At 43.1% G+C, this 15655-nt stretch overlaps 1 protein-coding gene across 4 annotated transcripts in view; it reads left to right on the top strand.

The window, feature by feature from the left end:
• Positions 1–15027, top strand: part of DGKI (diacylglycerol kinase iota) — a 205117-nt gene extending 190090 nt beyond the window's left edge. For all 4 annotated transcript variants that reach the window (XM_069003139.1, XM_069003140.1, XM_069003142.1 and 1 more), the window contains 5 exons: positions 550–587; positions 2139–2259; positions 9659–9695; positions 11588–11687; positions 12594–15027. In XM_069003139.1, coding sequence (XP_068859240.1) covers positions 550–587; positions 2139–2259; positions 9659–9695; positions 11588–11687; positions 12594–12710 — 413 coding nt within the window. In that variant the 3' untranslated portion in view covers positions 12711–15027. The remainder of the gene's footprint in view (positions 1–549; positions 588–2138; positions 2260–9658; positions 9696–11587; positions 11688–12593) is intronic.
• The last annotated feature ends 628 nt before the right edge of the window (positions 15028–15655 follow it).

Here is a 15655-nt window from a genome sequence, read left to right as displayed (position 1 = left end):
GGGGACTTGCTCCCCGCTGGCATCTAATAATGTTTTTGTAATACAAGTAATTGTGAAGAAATTTCTCTCTTGTCACTTAATCATCTACAATTTGGGGTTCTAGTGTATTGGGGACTGACTGACCACTCCACCATTGGTATGGCAGAGTCTGACAGGTCTGAAGACACTTTCAGGTTCTCTGTGTAGATAACACTGATATCTTCAGTGCTGGTTCAGGTGCTGGAGACTCGACCTTGTCCATCTTGTGGACACTGTTGAAAGGTCTCAGAAGTATCTCAAGTGAAAAATTCAGACAGAAGCCTGCAGTTCCAGGTCAGCATTGGAAATGATGGCTTGATGTCCATACAGCTTTCATCACCATGGATTGTGTTCTGCCTTTCCAATATGTGTCAGTGCAGGGTTTGCACTGGTTTTAGTAGCACATGAGAGTGCAAGTGGACTGGGGGATGTCAGTCTTAACTTGCACGTGCTGTGAGCTATGTCCTCAGCTGTGAGGCTGTATGCATAATGCTTTCTGCCTGACATCAGTTTTCTTTTTGCCTTTTGCAGCACTTTTACAGGCAGTCATATCTGGTGATCTACTGAAGGTAAGTACAGAGCACTGAGTGTCCACTTATTCACAGTTTTTTGCTGGTCAGATATACTGTAAATTTTATCACACCTCTGCTCAAAACATAAATAGGCGGCTGTAGGGACTGCTGGCAAGGGCCATTTTACAGCCTTTCCAGGAAATCCTGAATACTAGGGGAACACATCATTTAGGTGAGGTGTGAAATTTGTGTGAATAGGATCTGGTGTTAGACAGCACCTTTTGCCCAGGATTCAGAGCCCACTGCACAGAGCAATGTGCCAGTTGCTAACAGGGAAATTACTACACTGGCAGCATTGAACAGCAGGGTAGTTCTGACACAGCCTTACACACAAAAGGATATTTTACACCAGTGAGGTTGGTGGCCAAGCCCCCGAGTGCTAGCTTTTTCAAAGTCTACCTAGGCAACCACCAGACCAGGTAGAACAAACCTCAGCTGGTTGTTCTATTACCTGATGGATGTCTCAAAACATGAAGTGCCTTGGTATAGTTAGTTTGGGAGAAAAAAACACTCATGCAAAATTTTTTGTGCCCAATGACTGAAGTCCCACATCAGACAGCTATTCAGGCTGCATGTCTCAGTAGCCAAGTCAGGATATGAGAACATGCCCTCAAATTTGGATGAGGACTGTGATTAATGTTTGCAATTTTATCTGTGAGAAGCCAGCTTGGAGCCATTTGTAAAAATTACAGTGCTGTTAGGCCAACTTTTTGCCTGCAGGTGCCCCTTCTATACCACTGCCTCAGCACTTGTGCCTGCAGCATCTAGGGAGCAGTCCTTCAACCAGTCATAAAAATATTGTCTTCTTTCCACTTCTTGAAAACCTTTTGCCTGAGGTGGCTTTGATGGGGAAACTCCTTGCCCTTCCTCAGATGTGCTGCATCATAAATGAGTCCTCACTGTTGCAATTCTCTCCTTTTTCTGCACTGATCTGCACTGCAAATCCCACTCTCCCTCCCCCAAAGTTTGCAGCGTTTCTGAGACCTGGCTGGTTGTTGTTCCCCTCTCATTCTTACCCCTCCTCTGCTTCCTCCTTGGCCAGCCCTGAACAGGGGGCACAGTGAGAAGGGAGGTCCATGACAGTCACCTCACCTCCTTGTGGAATTTTGAGTTGGAATTTTCTGATTTAATCAGAAAATCTTCAGCTCCTGAGCTAAGGAAAAATTTGAGTCTTCAGTAAAGAAGCCAGAATTTAGTATCAAGTACATATATTTTAATATATCCCAACAGTTTCACCAGATGTGGTTTGCAAGCATTGCTAGCAAACAATAAATCATCACCAGTCGAGTAGCAATGTCTCATTGTTTAGGAAATACAGACTGTTCTCTTTAACCCATATAATTGTCAATACTTCTGGTTTCAGATGTTTTATATTAGGGCCTGAAAGCTGGTTTTAAATTTATATTTTATTTTCTTTTGTTCCAATTTGGTACTGACTTAAAATTGGAACCAGTAAAGAATTTACTGACATATTTGTTTTTCTGCTCCTTCCCTCTTACCTTTCTGTATGATTTTTTTCTCTCTCTTTTTTTTTTTTTTCCCATCCAGTTCATAGAATGTTGTAAAAAAGGAGCCAATTTGTTAATCCAAGGACCTGATCACTGCTCCTTGTTGCACCATGCTGCCAAGACTGGGAATGGAGAGATTGTGAAATACATCCTGGAGCATGGTGAGTCACAGTGGGCAAATCCACAGGGAGCTATACTTCAGCCAAGTGTCAGTCGGGCAAAACCTCACCGGGCAGCTGAAAGTGGCCTCACTCATCTGTGGTCTCCCTCAGTGAAATGTCCACCTGCAGTATGTGTGAGCAGGAGGCTGGGAATGGGGTAGCAGTGATAGTGATGGCTCCAGATAAAGTGTGAAAGGAAGAATTAGAATGGCTTTTGAGGAGTATGATGTTTTCATGTTTGCATCAGCTGGGGGGCTGTGCAGACACAGTGTGAAGCTCTAGTTAGAACCGCTGGAACAGAAATCTTCTGAACTGCTTTTCAACTAGAGCATATGTTGTAGAAAGCATCTAATCTCCATTAAAACATTTACAGCAACAAAGAGCCCATACAACCACTGCTATTATTTCAGCATTTAGTAACACACTGGTCAGGAATCTGCTTATTTATTTCTAGATGAATTCACCTAGCTTCCATACCGACCTTAGAATATTAAATCTGTTAGATTCAAGACCACCCAATAGCAAAAACTTAAGATCTGCATTTTGTATTTATAGACTGTGATCATGCCATTGCCCTTTTTTCCTTTTGACTCATCTTTGTCAGTAGCAGAGATTGCAGGCTATGCAGCAATTTGTTTGTGTCTGAGGCAGTCACATTTAGGAATTTCTGCCAGTTGCACCACTGTAACTTTGTTCTCTCACTGCTGGAAAGTGGCACAGTTATATAGTCACTGCTCTGCACATAGAGCTGAAGTCACAGTTATCAGCCACCTTGACTGTAGGAAAAGTTTTCTAGTTGTAACTCTTCTCTGACCTCACTTCAAAATATAAGTGGCTGTTTTGGCTTCTGAATGTCAAAATATCAGCTACATTATTTCAGCAGCAGTGTTAGCACTGAACACAGAGGCTGCCCCTGGCAACTATGATGAGTGTTAGCTAATGCTCCAAGGCATTGCACAAATTGTGCAGAGGGAAGAAAAAAGCACAACTCGTAGGAAAGGAAGAAATAACAATGCATCTCTTTGAGCTTGACTCCTAAGTTAGGTGTTAACACCTAAGTGTCAGGTATTATATAGGTCCAAGTTCCTGTACTGTCAGCAGCAATCTGTGTCTTAGTTCATTTGTTCTTGTATGACAGAGGCACTTGCAGTGGCAGATGGAAGTGAGGAGGGCATCCTTAATAGCAGCAGACTTCTGGCACGACTAACTCAAAGGAGATCCTAGTCAAGGTAGTCATTGGAGCCCAGAAAGTGATTTGGGCATCAGTTACCTGTGTTCATTTAGATAAACATAAATGTCTAATGCCATTTGCCCTTGGATAGCCAGGACATTTTGTTGGGTCTACAAGATAACCCACAAGGCCCAGAGGAGGTCCAACCTGCACAGACAGCCAAAGCCCAGACAAGCATCTCTATCATTCCAAATGCATCCCAAGGCTGGCCTGTAGGTATATCAAATGGCACAAAATATCTGTGTGTGGGCAACTGAACTGTGCCCCAAAATCTCACTGAGAGGGGCTGAATTGTTCTTTTACTTCTCTACGTATAGGTACGTACCCATGGATAGGTCAGTGCAGTTGGCCTTATACCCAAATAATGGTTGGTTTTCTCACCAGTTCTAGCAAGCTTTACCAGTGCTGACTCTACCTCCTATTTAACTGCTCTGGATTATCTCATTAGTCACAGTGCACATATGTGCCACTGAATTCTGTAGACAGGCACAATTTTGTTTTATTTTCTTACTGCCCCGGTCTCTTTTCACACTGCACATGAACTGTGCCAATTCACTGTCATAGAGGCTTCTCCAGGATTTTTATTAGACACATATACTTTAACTTAGTCACAGTCTGACCTAGTTACTGTTCTTTTGGTGAAGGTTTAAAGTGAGATAATTTAAACTGGTAAGAATGTAAGCAGGGAATCTATGGGAATTTTTGAAGTAGGCAGAGAAATGTGAGGGATTATGGACTGTTAGACAAAGACAAATCAGAAGCTTGAGCAAATGTCAGCTCAGTTCATCTCTCCCTTCTTTATCCCCAAGGATGGCAGGAAGCTTTTGCAGCTTTCCAGACATATGTCCTCTGGGCTTCTCCAAATGCATTGTTTGTTTAACATTCTCTGGGGATCAGGGAGTGCATGGGACAATGCTCTAATAGAGGCCTCCCCTCTTCTCCCACCAAGCAATTAATGAAACTAATTTCTACCCTGGGCACTTCTCAGCCACAAATGAGCTCTCTTGCTGAATCATCATCATCATAATGTCCTTGTTTTTCTTTGCATTCTCTGGCATTTGGCATCTTCTCAGCAATTATTACTGTATACAACCTGATCCAATGCTACTAATGTCTAAGGGTTTCCCTGTGTGAAACTTCTTATTTCTGCCGATATACACCCATAAAAAATTCATAAAAATGAGTCTTACTTACGTTCTGGCAATTACCTTTGCCCAATCACACTTCCTCTGTAGTTTATCAGCTTCCCATACATGGCTGGAGATAGTCAATGCTAACAGGAATTCCACCCTCAAGCACACAGCACAGAAAATCTATTATTAACCACACAGGGAAAAATTTTCTGAATATCTCTAAAAAACAATGGCAACAAAAGAAGACAAAACCCACTGCCCTGGGAACTTTAACTGTCTAGTTTGAAAAACAGTGGGGTGAATCCAATGCAGTACAGGAGTGGCGCCCAGAAAACTAGAATAACAGAGGAAGGAAAATGATGTAGTGATGCTAAAGCTGTCCTTTGTGGAGATGGCTTTCTGCAAATATGCAGGGCACATTGATATGAAAGCTTATTCTGTGATCATGATCAAAATGATTTCAGATGTTAAGGGGAGGAAAATAACCTATCTTAAATTAGAAATAGCAGAGATGAGTCACACAGGGGGACTGCTGTGCAGTTCCACCTGATAATTCACAGTGGTCCAGCACAAGCCTGGAATAGTAGCTGAAGCACCAATGTAGTAGGTGTCAGGATGACAGCTGTTTGCTGCTGCAGGAAGAGTTGTGCTGGCTGCTGCTCCAATGAAACAGTTTGTCTCTATCCCCTGTGCCTGAAGGGCAGATACACAGAGCTATCACTCGTTCAAGATTGCCCACCTAAATCAGGAGTCTTTTCCTTTTAGTAGAAGGGTCAGCTTTAAAAACTTGTTTGTAGCTGAGGTAAGAAATGCTTAGCAAGAAACTGAAGGCCAAACTCAGTAGGTATCAGAATCACAGCTTTTTAGTGCTGCAGTCAGCAACTGCATCACGTCCTCATGCGTGTACATTCGAGAAGAGTTAACTGTCTGCTTGCTTAACACAGGCAGAATTGAGGAAGGCTTAAGAACCTCTGTTAGAAAAAGGGCCTCCTAAATCGTCTTTATTTGGTATCAAACTTGGATTGGAGTCTTTATCTGGCAGCTGTGAAAAATTGATAATTTATAAACATTATGCAAATAATTCCATTTGCTTTGTCTTGTCTTCTGTAGACATTCAAAAGACAAGCAAGAACTGTATAGTTCATCTAGGGTATTTTAATTTTAAACAGAAGAGAGGAAAGATGCTTACCCCTGCCTTAGGAGTTTGTGGTGGGAACTTCTGATATAACGTGTAGGGCATCCCATCCTAAACATTTCTGTGTCCTCAAACATCAATTTCCTTGCTTCACTAGAAAGCATCCTCTGGTAAAAAAAAGATGATGCTTTCATTAATCTTAGCACTGCAAAGTCCAGAGTTAAGAGCCATCAGCGAATCTGGATTTGCATCCTGACCAGATTCAGAAGTTTCTAAGAAGGCTTTTGGAAAGCAAATTTTGTTGTGACAGAGATGTGTGTTGGGGACAAATTTGAAAGCAGAAAGCAACACTGAATGAGAGTGAGTTTGTATGACATTTGTTATTATGCCTAGATTTGCAGAGTGTTTTAGGGTAGTGGTCATTTGTGAGGGGCCTAAGCAGAAAACAATTTAGTTTTTCTAGAAGACACAAGGTATAACATAGTCTATTTTAATTTCAAGTTTACCAAATTTTACAGCAACATGACAGACAGGTAGGAAGGAATGCTCCCATAACCTGACTAGCCTCTATACTACAGTGGAAATTCTGAGCTAAAAGATACTAGCAGAAAAAAAACACTGTTAATTTTCACATCAGGTAAAAAAGAAGAGTGTGGAGTTGGGGAAAGGCTAGAAATAGTTCTGAATTTCCAGGTTACTGTTATTTTAAAAATACTCCCACTTCGAAGGTAAGTTTTGTTCCCCAGATAACAAGCTCAATCAGGTTATTAAACAAAGAGGATTTTGACAGATAAGCATCCAGAAATGTTGATAATATCTGATGGTACTGCTTAGAGTAAATACCCTTCTTCCCCAGTTCTGTGAAGGACTGACAGGACACGGGACTGGCAGGGGCTAATATCTGTGGGTCTCCTGTGGGTAGCTGTAACCACATCCATTGGAGAGGGCTATGCTGTGGGCCCAGAGGCCTTCCAAGAATGTGTAGTGCTGTATATTTTGGAAATGCCTCTGAAATATGGTCACTTAAAGTCTTTTTTTTTTTTTGTTGTAGCGAGCTCAGTGAAGGAGCAGCTGCTTTTGAGCGTCTCCTTCCCTTCCTTCCTCCCATACCCAGCTCAGGCTGCTTTGCCTTCTGAGAAACTGGAGAAGGGCTTTGGTGAAGCAAAAGAGGGCAAAAGGAGAGAAGGAAAAAAGTTAATAATTCTACACAGACAGTCTATGGGCAATGTTAAGGAAAGGGAGTGATCTCAGCTGGGCTTCCCCTCAGTGCGTCATGCTTTTCAGCTCTTTTCATGCGAACTTCTCCCCCCACCCCGTCCCCCGTCCCCATCCTGCCATTCTTCAGCCCCCCAGTCTCTTTCTCCCTTTCTCTCTCTTTTTTTTTCCTCCCTGCACCTCTCCACACATTTCTATCTTTTGTTTTTATTTCCCCCCCTGCTGTTTTCCTTGATAGAAATCTCACTCATGCATTTCCCTTCCGGATTTCTATTGGGTTATTTTGTCCTCTTTCTCTCTGTGCCTTGGTCCCCTTTTCTTTCTCTGCCTCTTGTCCCAGAGTAAAACAGCCGCCTCCCCGCTGGGTCAGGATGACAGTGCCGTTAGCTTTCCCAGTGCCAGCCCTTCCCACATCTGTGCAGCTTTTGTCCCTGGGCAGAGGGGGATTTGGAATGGTCGGTTGGCAGCGCCAGGGAGACTGATATAAAAATGAGGTCCAAAAAAGAGGGGAAAGGGAATTAGGAGGAGGGCGTGAGATGGTTTAAGAGAAGCACAAGTGAAAATAAAATAAAGAAGTAAAGGGCACAGCTCAGGCTGTGAGTTGGGACATTTCAGCTTTAAAGATAGGCCAGAGAGAATGAAATTAATCAATCCTGGTACCACGTTGTGCAGCTAATTATTAACTCCAGTATCTGGCCCTTATGTATGACTCAGATGGAGTCAGGGCTCTCCCATGAAATGCTTAATTTGGGACAGTATCCAGGAGAGCACCTTTCACACTTAGGTGGGATGTACTTGTCATCTCCTCAGGTCTGTACTCACAGGCTGCCCTCACAGTCCTCAGCACTGAGCTCTTCTGTCCTAGCCCTGCTATTCCTGCCTCCTTCAGACCAGTTTTCCTTCACCCTTGGCTTCTCTCCAGACCTACTCTGCCCCAGCTTTCTTCTCCCCCTCAGGTTATATTCTTCCAACTACTCTCCATTTTACTACCTTTACTTAAATTTTAACATTTTTTTCTGCTTACCTGGGCAAGTAACTCTATGTCCCATAAAGCCAGACCTGTCACCCTGTTCCACCTTGGCAATACAACCTTCCTTGCTCCATCCATGAACAGAAGTAACAGGTGGCAGTGTCTTCTCTAACACACTGCAAGCAATTCCTGCTTACCTATCAATGGGATGTGGCATTGCAGGAAGCTATGGGGAATTACCTTTATTTTTGAGAGAACATGATTTTCTCCTAGGAAATGTAAAGGACTCCTTTTCTTCATATGTGTTTTTTTAATTGTGTTTTTAGTCTCTCAGGCATTATCTTTTTTTCACCTCAACAAGAAGCTCTGCTTATCACCCTTTATCCTCTTCACGCTTCTGGGAGCTTGAGGGTAATGACTGACTCTTCTTTCAGACAGGCAGGACAGAACACACCACTGCCAAGTGTGGAGATGAGGATGTGTGGTGGTAGAGCCAGGGTGCATTAAATAACTGGCAGTGGCTACTGAGTTTGGGGATCTGTCATGACAGGTATGCAGTGGCACACAATGCCCTGTGCACTAAGGACTAAGCAACACCCTTTCTCGTGATGACAAAAGATGAAGTGAAGGAGCTGCCTGCAGTGATGCTCCATGTGTATATTGTAAAAGCAGGGAGGTAAAGACAGGCTGCTCTGATCTGTTTTGACACACACTCAGAGTGAAATGACTGCAGAGAGGTTGTGTGTAGGCCTTTGTAAGCAAGTAGTGTGAAATTCCTCAGTTCCAGGTGAGATTTGCTGTAAGCTCTTGAGGACTCTTGAATTTCAAAGTCACAGTGTGCTGAAGAGAAATATTCATGTGCAGGAAGGAAAAGTCTTGTAAAGTTTCCCTGTTCCCCTTGCTGACTGCCCTATACCATCTAACACTACACTCCAGAGCAGTGAAGAGAAGAATAATATTACAGACTGCAAAGGAAAAGTAGTTGTATTTTTTCAAATGCTACCCAGATCCTAGCCTCTCCCATATCACTGTAATTCAGTGATGGAATTTGATGCTATAAATATCTGCCTGTAGTGAATATCAAGGACAAAAGGACATTAACATAAATGCATTATTTTTTTCCCCACTTAACAAAAATCTCTTCTGTTTTTCTTAATGTTACTTTCCTGATCATTGCTAACCAGTAGAGTACAGGATTTGCATATCAATATAAAGACTGCTGGGAATATTCCACCCTGATCTACATTTTGTATAACGCTATTAAATGGACTAGCACAGGGATGTCATTCAGGATGGAATTTGGCTAATTTCAACTTCCTAATGACATTTTCCCTCTAATGCCAACAATAGATGTTAACTTGCAATATATCAGGGTTTCCAGTATATCAGAATTTTCAGTGTACTGTACTTATGTGAACCACTTAATTGAGCAAGGTGAAGAGTGAGAAAATAAACTCCATGAATATTCATTCCCAGTATAATTTAGAGGCTGCTACTCCCTGTTGCTGACACTCCAGCAGTGACTCTGCATTCAGAATTTTATTAGTGCAAGGGCTCACACAAGCAAATATTACACTGAAGTCTGACATATTGTTGCAGGTTGAGCTTTCACTTGGCTTCTTTTATGTATTTGTGCTGGGAATCTTCTCCTGGTAGACATACTCTTTTAGTCATGCAGGCAAATGCAATATGACATACCTGACTATCTTTTGCAGGTCCATCTGAATTACTGGACATGGCAGACAGTGAAACGTAAGTACAACCTACTCTGTCCTTCACATTATGTGTGTTAGACTAGCAGACTCCTCTTGGCTTTCAAGTGCAAACTTTTAAATAGGAAAAAGCTTTTAAAATGGCACAGCTCTTCAAAAACAAACAAACAGAAGTCCCCCTAAAAACCACATATCAACTACCTCATATGTGGCTTTCTTTCCTAAACCAAACATTTCTTGGATTTCACAGAGGACTTTCTCCCTATTGCTTCCCATGATTCCTCAGTCCTTCTAGAGGAATAGAAGCTTTGCTTTGTGTTTTGATGTTTCTGGCCTCCATCAGGCCTCCTCCTTGATGTTTCAGGGACCAACCTGAAGAGTAAATTCCAGAAGTCAGGAAATTACTTTTCTTGATCTATACCTTTTTTCAGTCCCTTCTTGATTCATCCAGGGTGCTCTGCCTTAGCTCTCCCAAGTGACCAGGACCTGTGCAGTTGAAGTAGTTAAAACATCCATCAGCTCTGTTCTGATATTAAAAAAACCCAACCCAAGCAACAAAAAAATTACCTTCCTTTCCAATTCCCAACTTTTTTGCATCTTGTATAATCAAAGTTTCACAAAAGTATGTAAGGGAAGCATGACTAATCCTGGAAAATATGTGTAATACATGCGAAATAAAAGCAGTCTTTCTCACAAGGATCAAGTCTGCCATTTCTCATCCCACAGTGCCCTCCTCTGCTAACAGAGAAGACCTTTTGCAGAAGGTGCATGTGGGAAGTCCAGAGATGACAGGGGCTGGATGGACCGCCCGGTTCTTTTCATCTAGGAGTGTAGCACAACCACATAAAGTGTTAGTGAGCACGGCTATGAGCTATGAGCTTCCTTTTACAAAGGTTCCTCTGCCTCTAACCCTTGGAAAGGGAAGGTTCAAGCTGTAACTGGCAGTATGAATTTGTCTTTTGGTCCTCATGGGGAAATAGGATAATATCCCATTCTGATACTAGTTCTCATGCAGCAAGGGCATACTTATTACAAGGTTGCCTCTTAACATTTCAACTTCCCCTGTCGTGGATGAGGGCTGAAATTCCTCTATGCACTCTGTGTAGGTAGGCGCAAGATTTGTCCTACTACACATATTTCTTGTCATTTGTTATTTCACAGGTTATGTAATGGCCCTGCTTGTTGGATATTTGTATTGAGGACTCCTTTGCAACCCACTTAAAGCATATTGAAAACATCCTCTTCTTCCTAGGCAAATCTAGATAGATTTCTTTACTCTCAGTACTACAGCCAGTTTCAGAATCCTGCCAGACTTAGCTCCAGTGTGAGAAGCTTTGCAACAAATGCACTCCCACTATAGTCTTCCCTTCTGAAAAGCTTGTGTTTAATCTTCCCCAGTAGCTCAGCAGTCCAGTGGTAGAAAACAAACACATAGCTCTTGCTCTCGTACATCCAAGAGAGCAGGGTATCAGAACCAGGGCAGCAAGTGCAGCAGTCATAGCTTTGATGGGCAGGATTTTTGTAGGATGACTGCAAGAATGAGGCTGAGGAAAAAAGTTGCAGGAAGAAACAAACCCTGTTGCTGTTTTGCCTCCTGTGAAATAAGAAAGTGTCTGGTTTGCCTTTTCAGCAGTTAACAGAGCTGGTGGTTGGATGGGAATGTGACATTCAGTCCTCTGAATACATTAAATCTGTGCATGTTTCTTTCCCATCCCTCAGAAGTTCTTCGTCTGCTATTTGTGCATTGCAGGCTTTCCTACTGAGTCAAAGGATGTAGATGCTAAGGGAGAGAGTGCACAAGTCCACCTCTGCCAGCAAGAGGGAACCTCGCAGAAATGCAGCATCCTTCTGTGTCTATCCTCTGCACCTCATACTTCGTAAATGTACATTGGTGTGATGTGTCTCACTGCTGGTTTCTGTACTTTGGTCTAGGGGTGAGACAGCATTACATAAGGCAGCCTGCCAGCGCCACCGCGCCGTCTGCCAGCTCCTGGTGGATGCGGGAGCCTCTCTGAGAAAGACAGACTCCAAGGTAATGCAGCTCCATCAACTGCTGTAAACCCCTGCAGCCAAGCGAGACCCATCAGTGTCCGTCCCTGCTGTTTGCATGACTGAGGCTTCCTTGTGTGTGCCAAGGGCAGCTCCTTTTAAGCAAGCTATTTTTATAGGGAAAACTGTATTGATTTAAACAAGTACAAGAGACTTCAGTTCACTCCCCAACATGGCTCACTATCATCATAGTGAGAGCCTGGCCTCCAGCTATTTGGTGCATTGGGTGTGAATGAGACATCTCCATGGCACAGCAGTATCCTCCTCCTGTGTGGTCAAAAGAGAGGCCTGTGGGCAAGGGCCACCTGCAGGAGCCTTGGTTTCTGATTGCACAGCATCAGTGAGGCTTGATTATTGTGGCTTACTTGCTTTGTGAGGATGGCTAACTATCTTCTTTTGCCCTGGCTTGCCCCTATGGTCACTGATGTGACACTAACCACAGCACTCTCTTGGTGCAAGCTTTACTGAGAAAGAAGTCTGGGAAAAATTAAATCCAATGAATATTCTGTCATTGCAACAGTCTGATTGCTTAGGAACATGATCCAGAAGCTGCCTCTCTGGAATTTCTGAGCACAAGCACCCTGTGGTCAGCAGCTGAGAGTGGGTTGGTTCTCTGGGCTCCAGATTCAGAAGCACCCTTGCTGCAGCCAGGCAATCAAAACTAATTCCTACCTTCTGGGGCTCTATGAGGTAGCCTATAGTGGGAAGAGAAATCATCTATGATTCTATGATTTGTTCAGATGATAGAATTGTATGTTGCAAAAAGCTTTCAAAAACAGATGAAATCCAGACAAGTGACTTCTGACCTGTTAATTGTCTTCTGCCTAGAAATCATCTGTTGCTCTAAACATGTTAGCGCAAGACCTTCTCTTCATGTTTCTTATTATAGGGTAAGACCCCTCGTGACAGGGCTCAGCAGGCTGGTGATCCGGATCTGGCCTCCTACCTGGAGAGTCGACAAAACTATCAAATGGTTTCCCACGAGGATCTAGAGACAGCAGTCTGATGTCTGAAAATGTCCAAGAGGATTCCTGGAAATCTCGAGACTGCACCTGAGGCACTCAGGCATCATGTGAGGAAGAAACTGATGCAATCACCGTGTCTCTCACTCTCGAGGAAAATACCTGAGGACATGCCACCAGTTTCTAAGGGCTACTGAGTCTTGCCACGGAACAGTTATGTTCCATAAGTTAGCCCATGATGGACGAGGTGGGACACTCAAAGGTCTGTGGAATCCATAGGCCACAAAAATTTACCTTTATTGCTTCCAGCAAGTAGCATGAACTTCTCCCATGTTCATCTGTACAATTTGTTTAAAAAAAAAAAAAAAGAAAGAGTAAAGAGGGTGTGGGGGAACAAAACTCCAAACTAACTGGGACATTAAGCCACCCAACCAGGCCCTCCTCCATCCTTACAGTTTCCTGAAATGCTTTTATTCTCCTGTTCCCCTCACTTCTCATCAGTTAAATATTACCTGTTATCTCTGTATTGTCTTCACCAATGGTCAGGCAGTAGCAAAATATTTGAGGAGCTCTGGATGCCCTTAAGAAATATCCAGTGTTTTTACCAGCTACATTCCCTCCCTTGCCATCCTCTCGGAAGCTGTGTTGTCAGTACTCAGCACCACGGAGTTTCCTTGCTTTTGGAGAGGATGCTGCATATTGCCTTGTTTCCAGGGTGTGGGGCAGAGTTAGAGTCACAGCAGTGACAAAACCCAACCTCATTGTTGCTGGGCATATGGTTATGGTATCCTTGTGAGACAGGCATTTGTATGGAAAGGAGGTATATGGGATATACCATGCTGAATGGCAGAGCAGAAAGTCACCGGGAAGGTTTCTCATATCACTTTTGTGCCCGTAATGACTGACCCAGTTCTGCTCAGGTTTTAGGCCTCCCTAGAAGTTGATAGCTGTTCTTTACCTCCGAAAAGATGGGTTTTCCACTGGGGAGAGATTTGTGCAAGACTCTGGGAATTCTGATGGGCTGACTTACAGACCTAGTCCCCTTTGCAGTACAGCCAGAGGGATGAAGGAGACCTGGACTAACAGCAGCCAGCCTGGGCTTGCTGCTGCCGCCAGCAAACAAATGGGCACTGGCCTGGTGGCATTGGGAATGGGAAAACCTTTTTGACTGAACCTGTAAACGATCTGATTTTTCAAGGGAACAAAGTTTTGGGGAGTCTGTCCCCCTGGAGAAGGACAAGCAGCAGCTCTTTGCCTTGTAACCCACAATAGGTTTGAAATGTAAAGCTTAGCTGCTGTAAAGGCCAGCTGTGTCTTCTGTACTCATCTGTTCTCTGTCTTATAACCATAAAAGAAGAGAAAGCAAACAAATACCCAGGCATAAACAAAATGTTTTACCTTTTGGTTTCCAATTCCTACAGATATCTCAGCTGACAAAATAGCAGAGCTTCCACTCCTACTTTGTCAGACCAGTTCCCATGAAGATGCTCATGGCTGACTTTTGGCATAATTCTTGCAATACATTTTTGAATTTTGCTTTGTTGTTTGATTCGAAAGATCTATCAGTGTTTCTTTTCACATGCCTTGCTAGAGGTAGCTCTCTGATAGATGGTGATCATCGGGGTTACATACATTTGGAAACCATGAAAATAACTCAGGTCATTATCCAGATAAGTTTTTCTTCTTTGGTAGAAGTGGAGGAAATCAAATGAATGCAATTTTTCTTTCTTTCTTTTTTTTTTTAACCACATGTGATTGTTATGGTAGGGAGGGGGGAGCTAAAAAATATATTTTAAATTGTTTTCTCCTCTTTTCAAAAGTTCATTTGATATGGGCAAAATATTTCTTTAGTATTTCTTCCTCTGGAAGGAAACTATATATATTTGTAATCTATAGATCAATGGCGACATGAAATGTATTTTGTCTTATTTTCTGTCTTTACCTTTCTCATTTAAAAAAATAAAATATGAAAGCCAAATTACGTCCCTTGGTAATTATCCAGGGGCTTGTGGAGAAAATAAGTATGTGTATATATTAGAACAGAATTTGGCAACTGCTAAAATAAAAAATAAGAATATAGTTTTGGTTTATGTGATATTTCCACAAGGAAAGATCCTCACACTGTGGTTTCATGGTAGGCCTTGCTTCATCTCCCAGCTGTGAGAAAAGACATTACTGTAATGTTTCTATATATTTGATGAAAATAAGAACTGTGTTACTATCACTTTAACCTTTTGGTTTGTTTTACTGATGTGAGAAATGGAGGAAGTTTCAATGACACAGGAGCTTGGCTCTGTCCTGTGCTGAGGCCAAGCTGAGTATGGTCACTGAGCCCGTGACAGCTTCCTGATCATTTAGTCCCACGAAGCAAGTGGAGCAGTAAAGGCTTGCTTTAACCACAGGTAGCCTCCAGAGGCCACATGTGGATTAGGATAAGGGAGCTGGGTCTGGTCCCTCTGTCCCCAGTTGTCCTCGCCTTGTCAGCCCCTCCCTGGTACACAGGAGGTGCCTGCAGCTGTGGCTGGATCTGGAGCAGCTTGTCAGGATGGGCAGATTTCCCGAGCAATTTTGTGCCATTTGGACTGCTCAGAGGAACTCAGAGCACACGAGAGAGCGTGGCCTGCCTTTTCCCCTGGAAGCTGGATGATATGATCAGAGTGAGCCTATTGTGTCTCTGGAAAGCTGCCCATGCTGTGTGCTCAGTAGGAGACAGCTACTGTATGATAAAAATAGCCCTCAGCACAGGGGGAGCGGGAACTGGCTGGATGTAGTGCCTTTGATGTTCAAGGTGTCCCAAAGCACTGCACACATGATGCACTAGATACTGATGACATTTTGTATTTGTAGGTGACAGAGCATGTCTATTGTTTTCTGCAATGTCTCAGGCATGGAAAGGAATATCAGGTTCACTGAGGGCAGCTCGGGACCAGGATGCTGCAGGACTGTTCCTTATCCTTTTTCAAGTGTGATGGGATTACCAGAGGCAGGC

This window comes from Aphelocoma coerulescens, chromosome 1A (assembly GCF_041296385.1).
Source record: "Aphelocoma coerulescens isolate FSJ_1873_10779 chromosome 1A, UR_Acoe_1.0, whole genome shotgun sequence".
Taxonomy (NCBI): Eukaryota; Metazoa; Chordata; class Aves; order Passeriformes; family Corvidae; genus Aphelocoma; species Aphelocoma coerulescens.
Note: the sequence above shows the minus strand (reverse complement) of the source record. Positions and strands in the feature narration are given on the sequence as shown.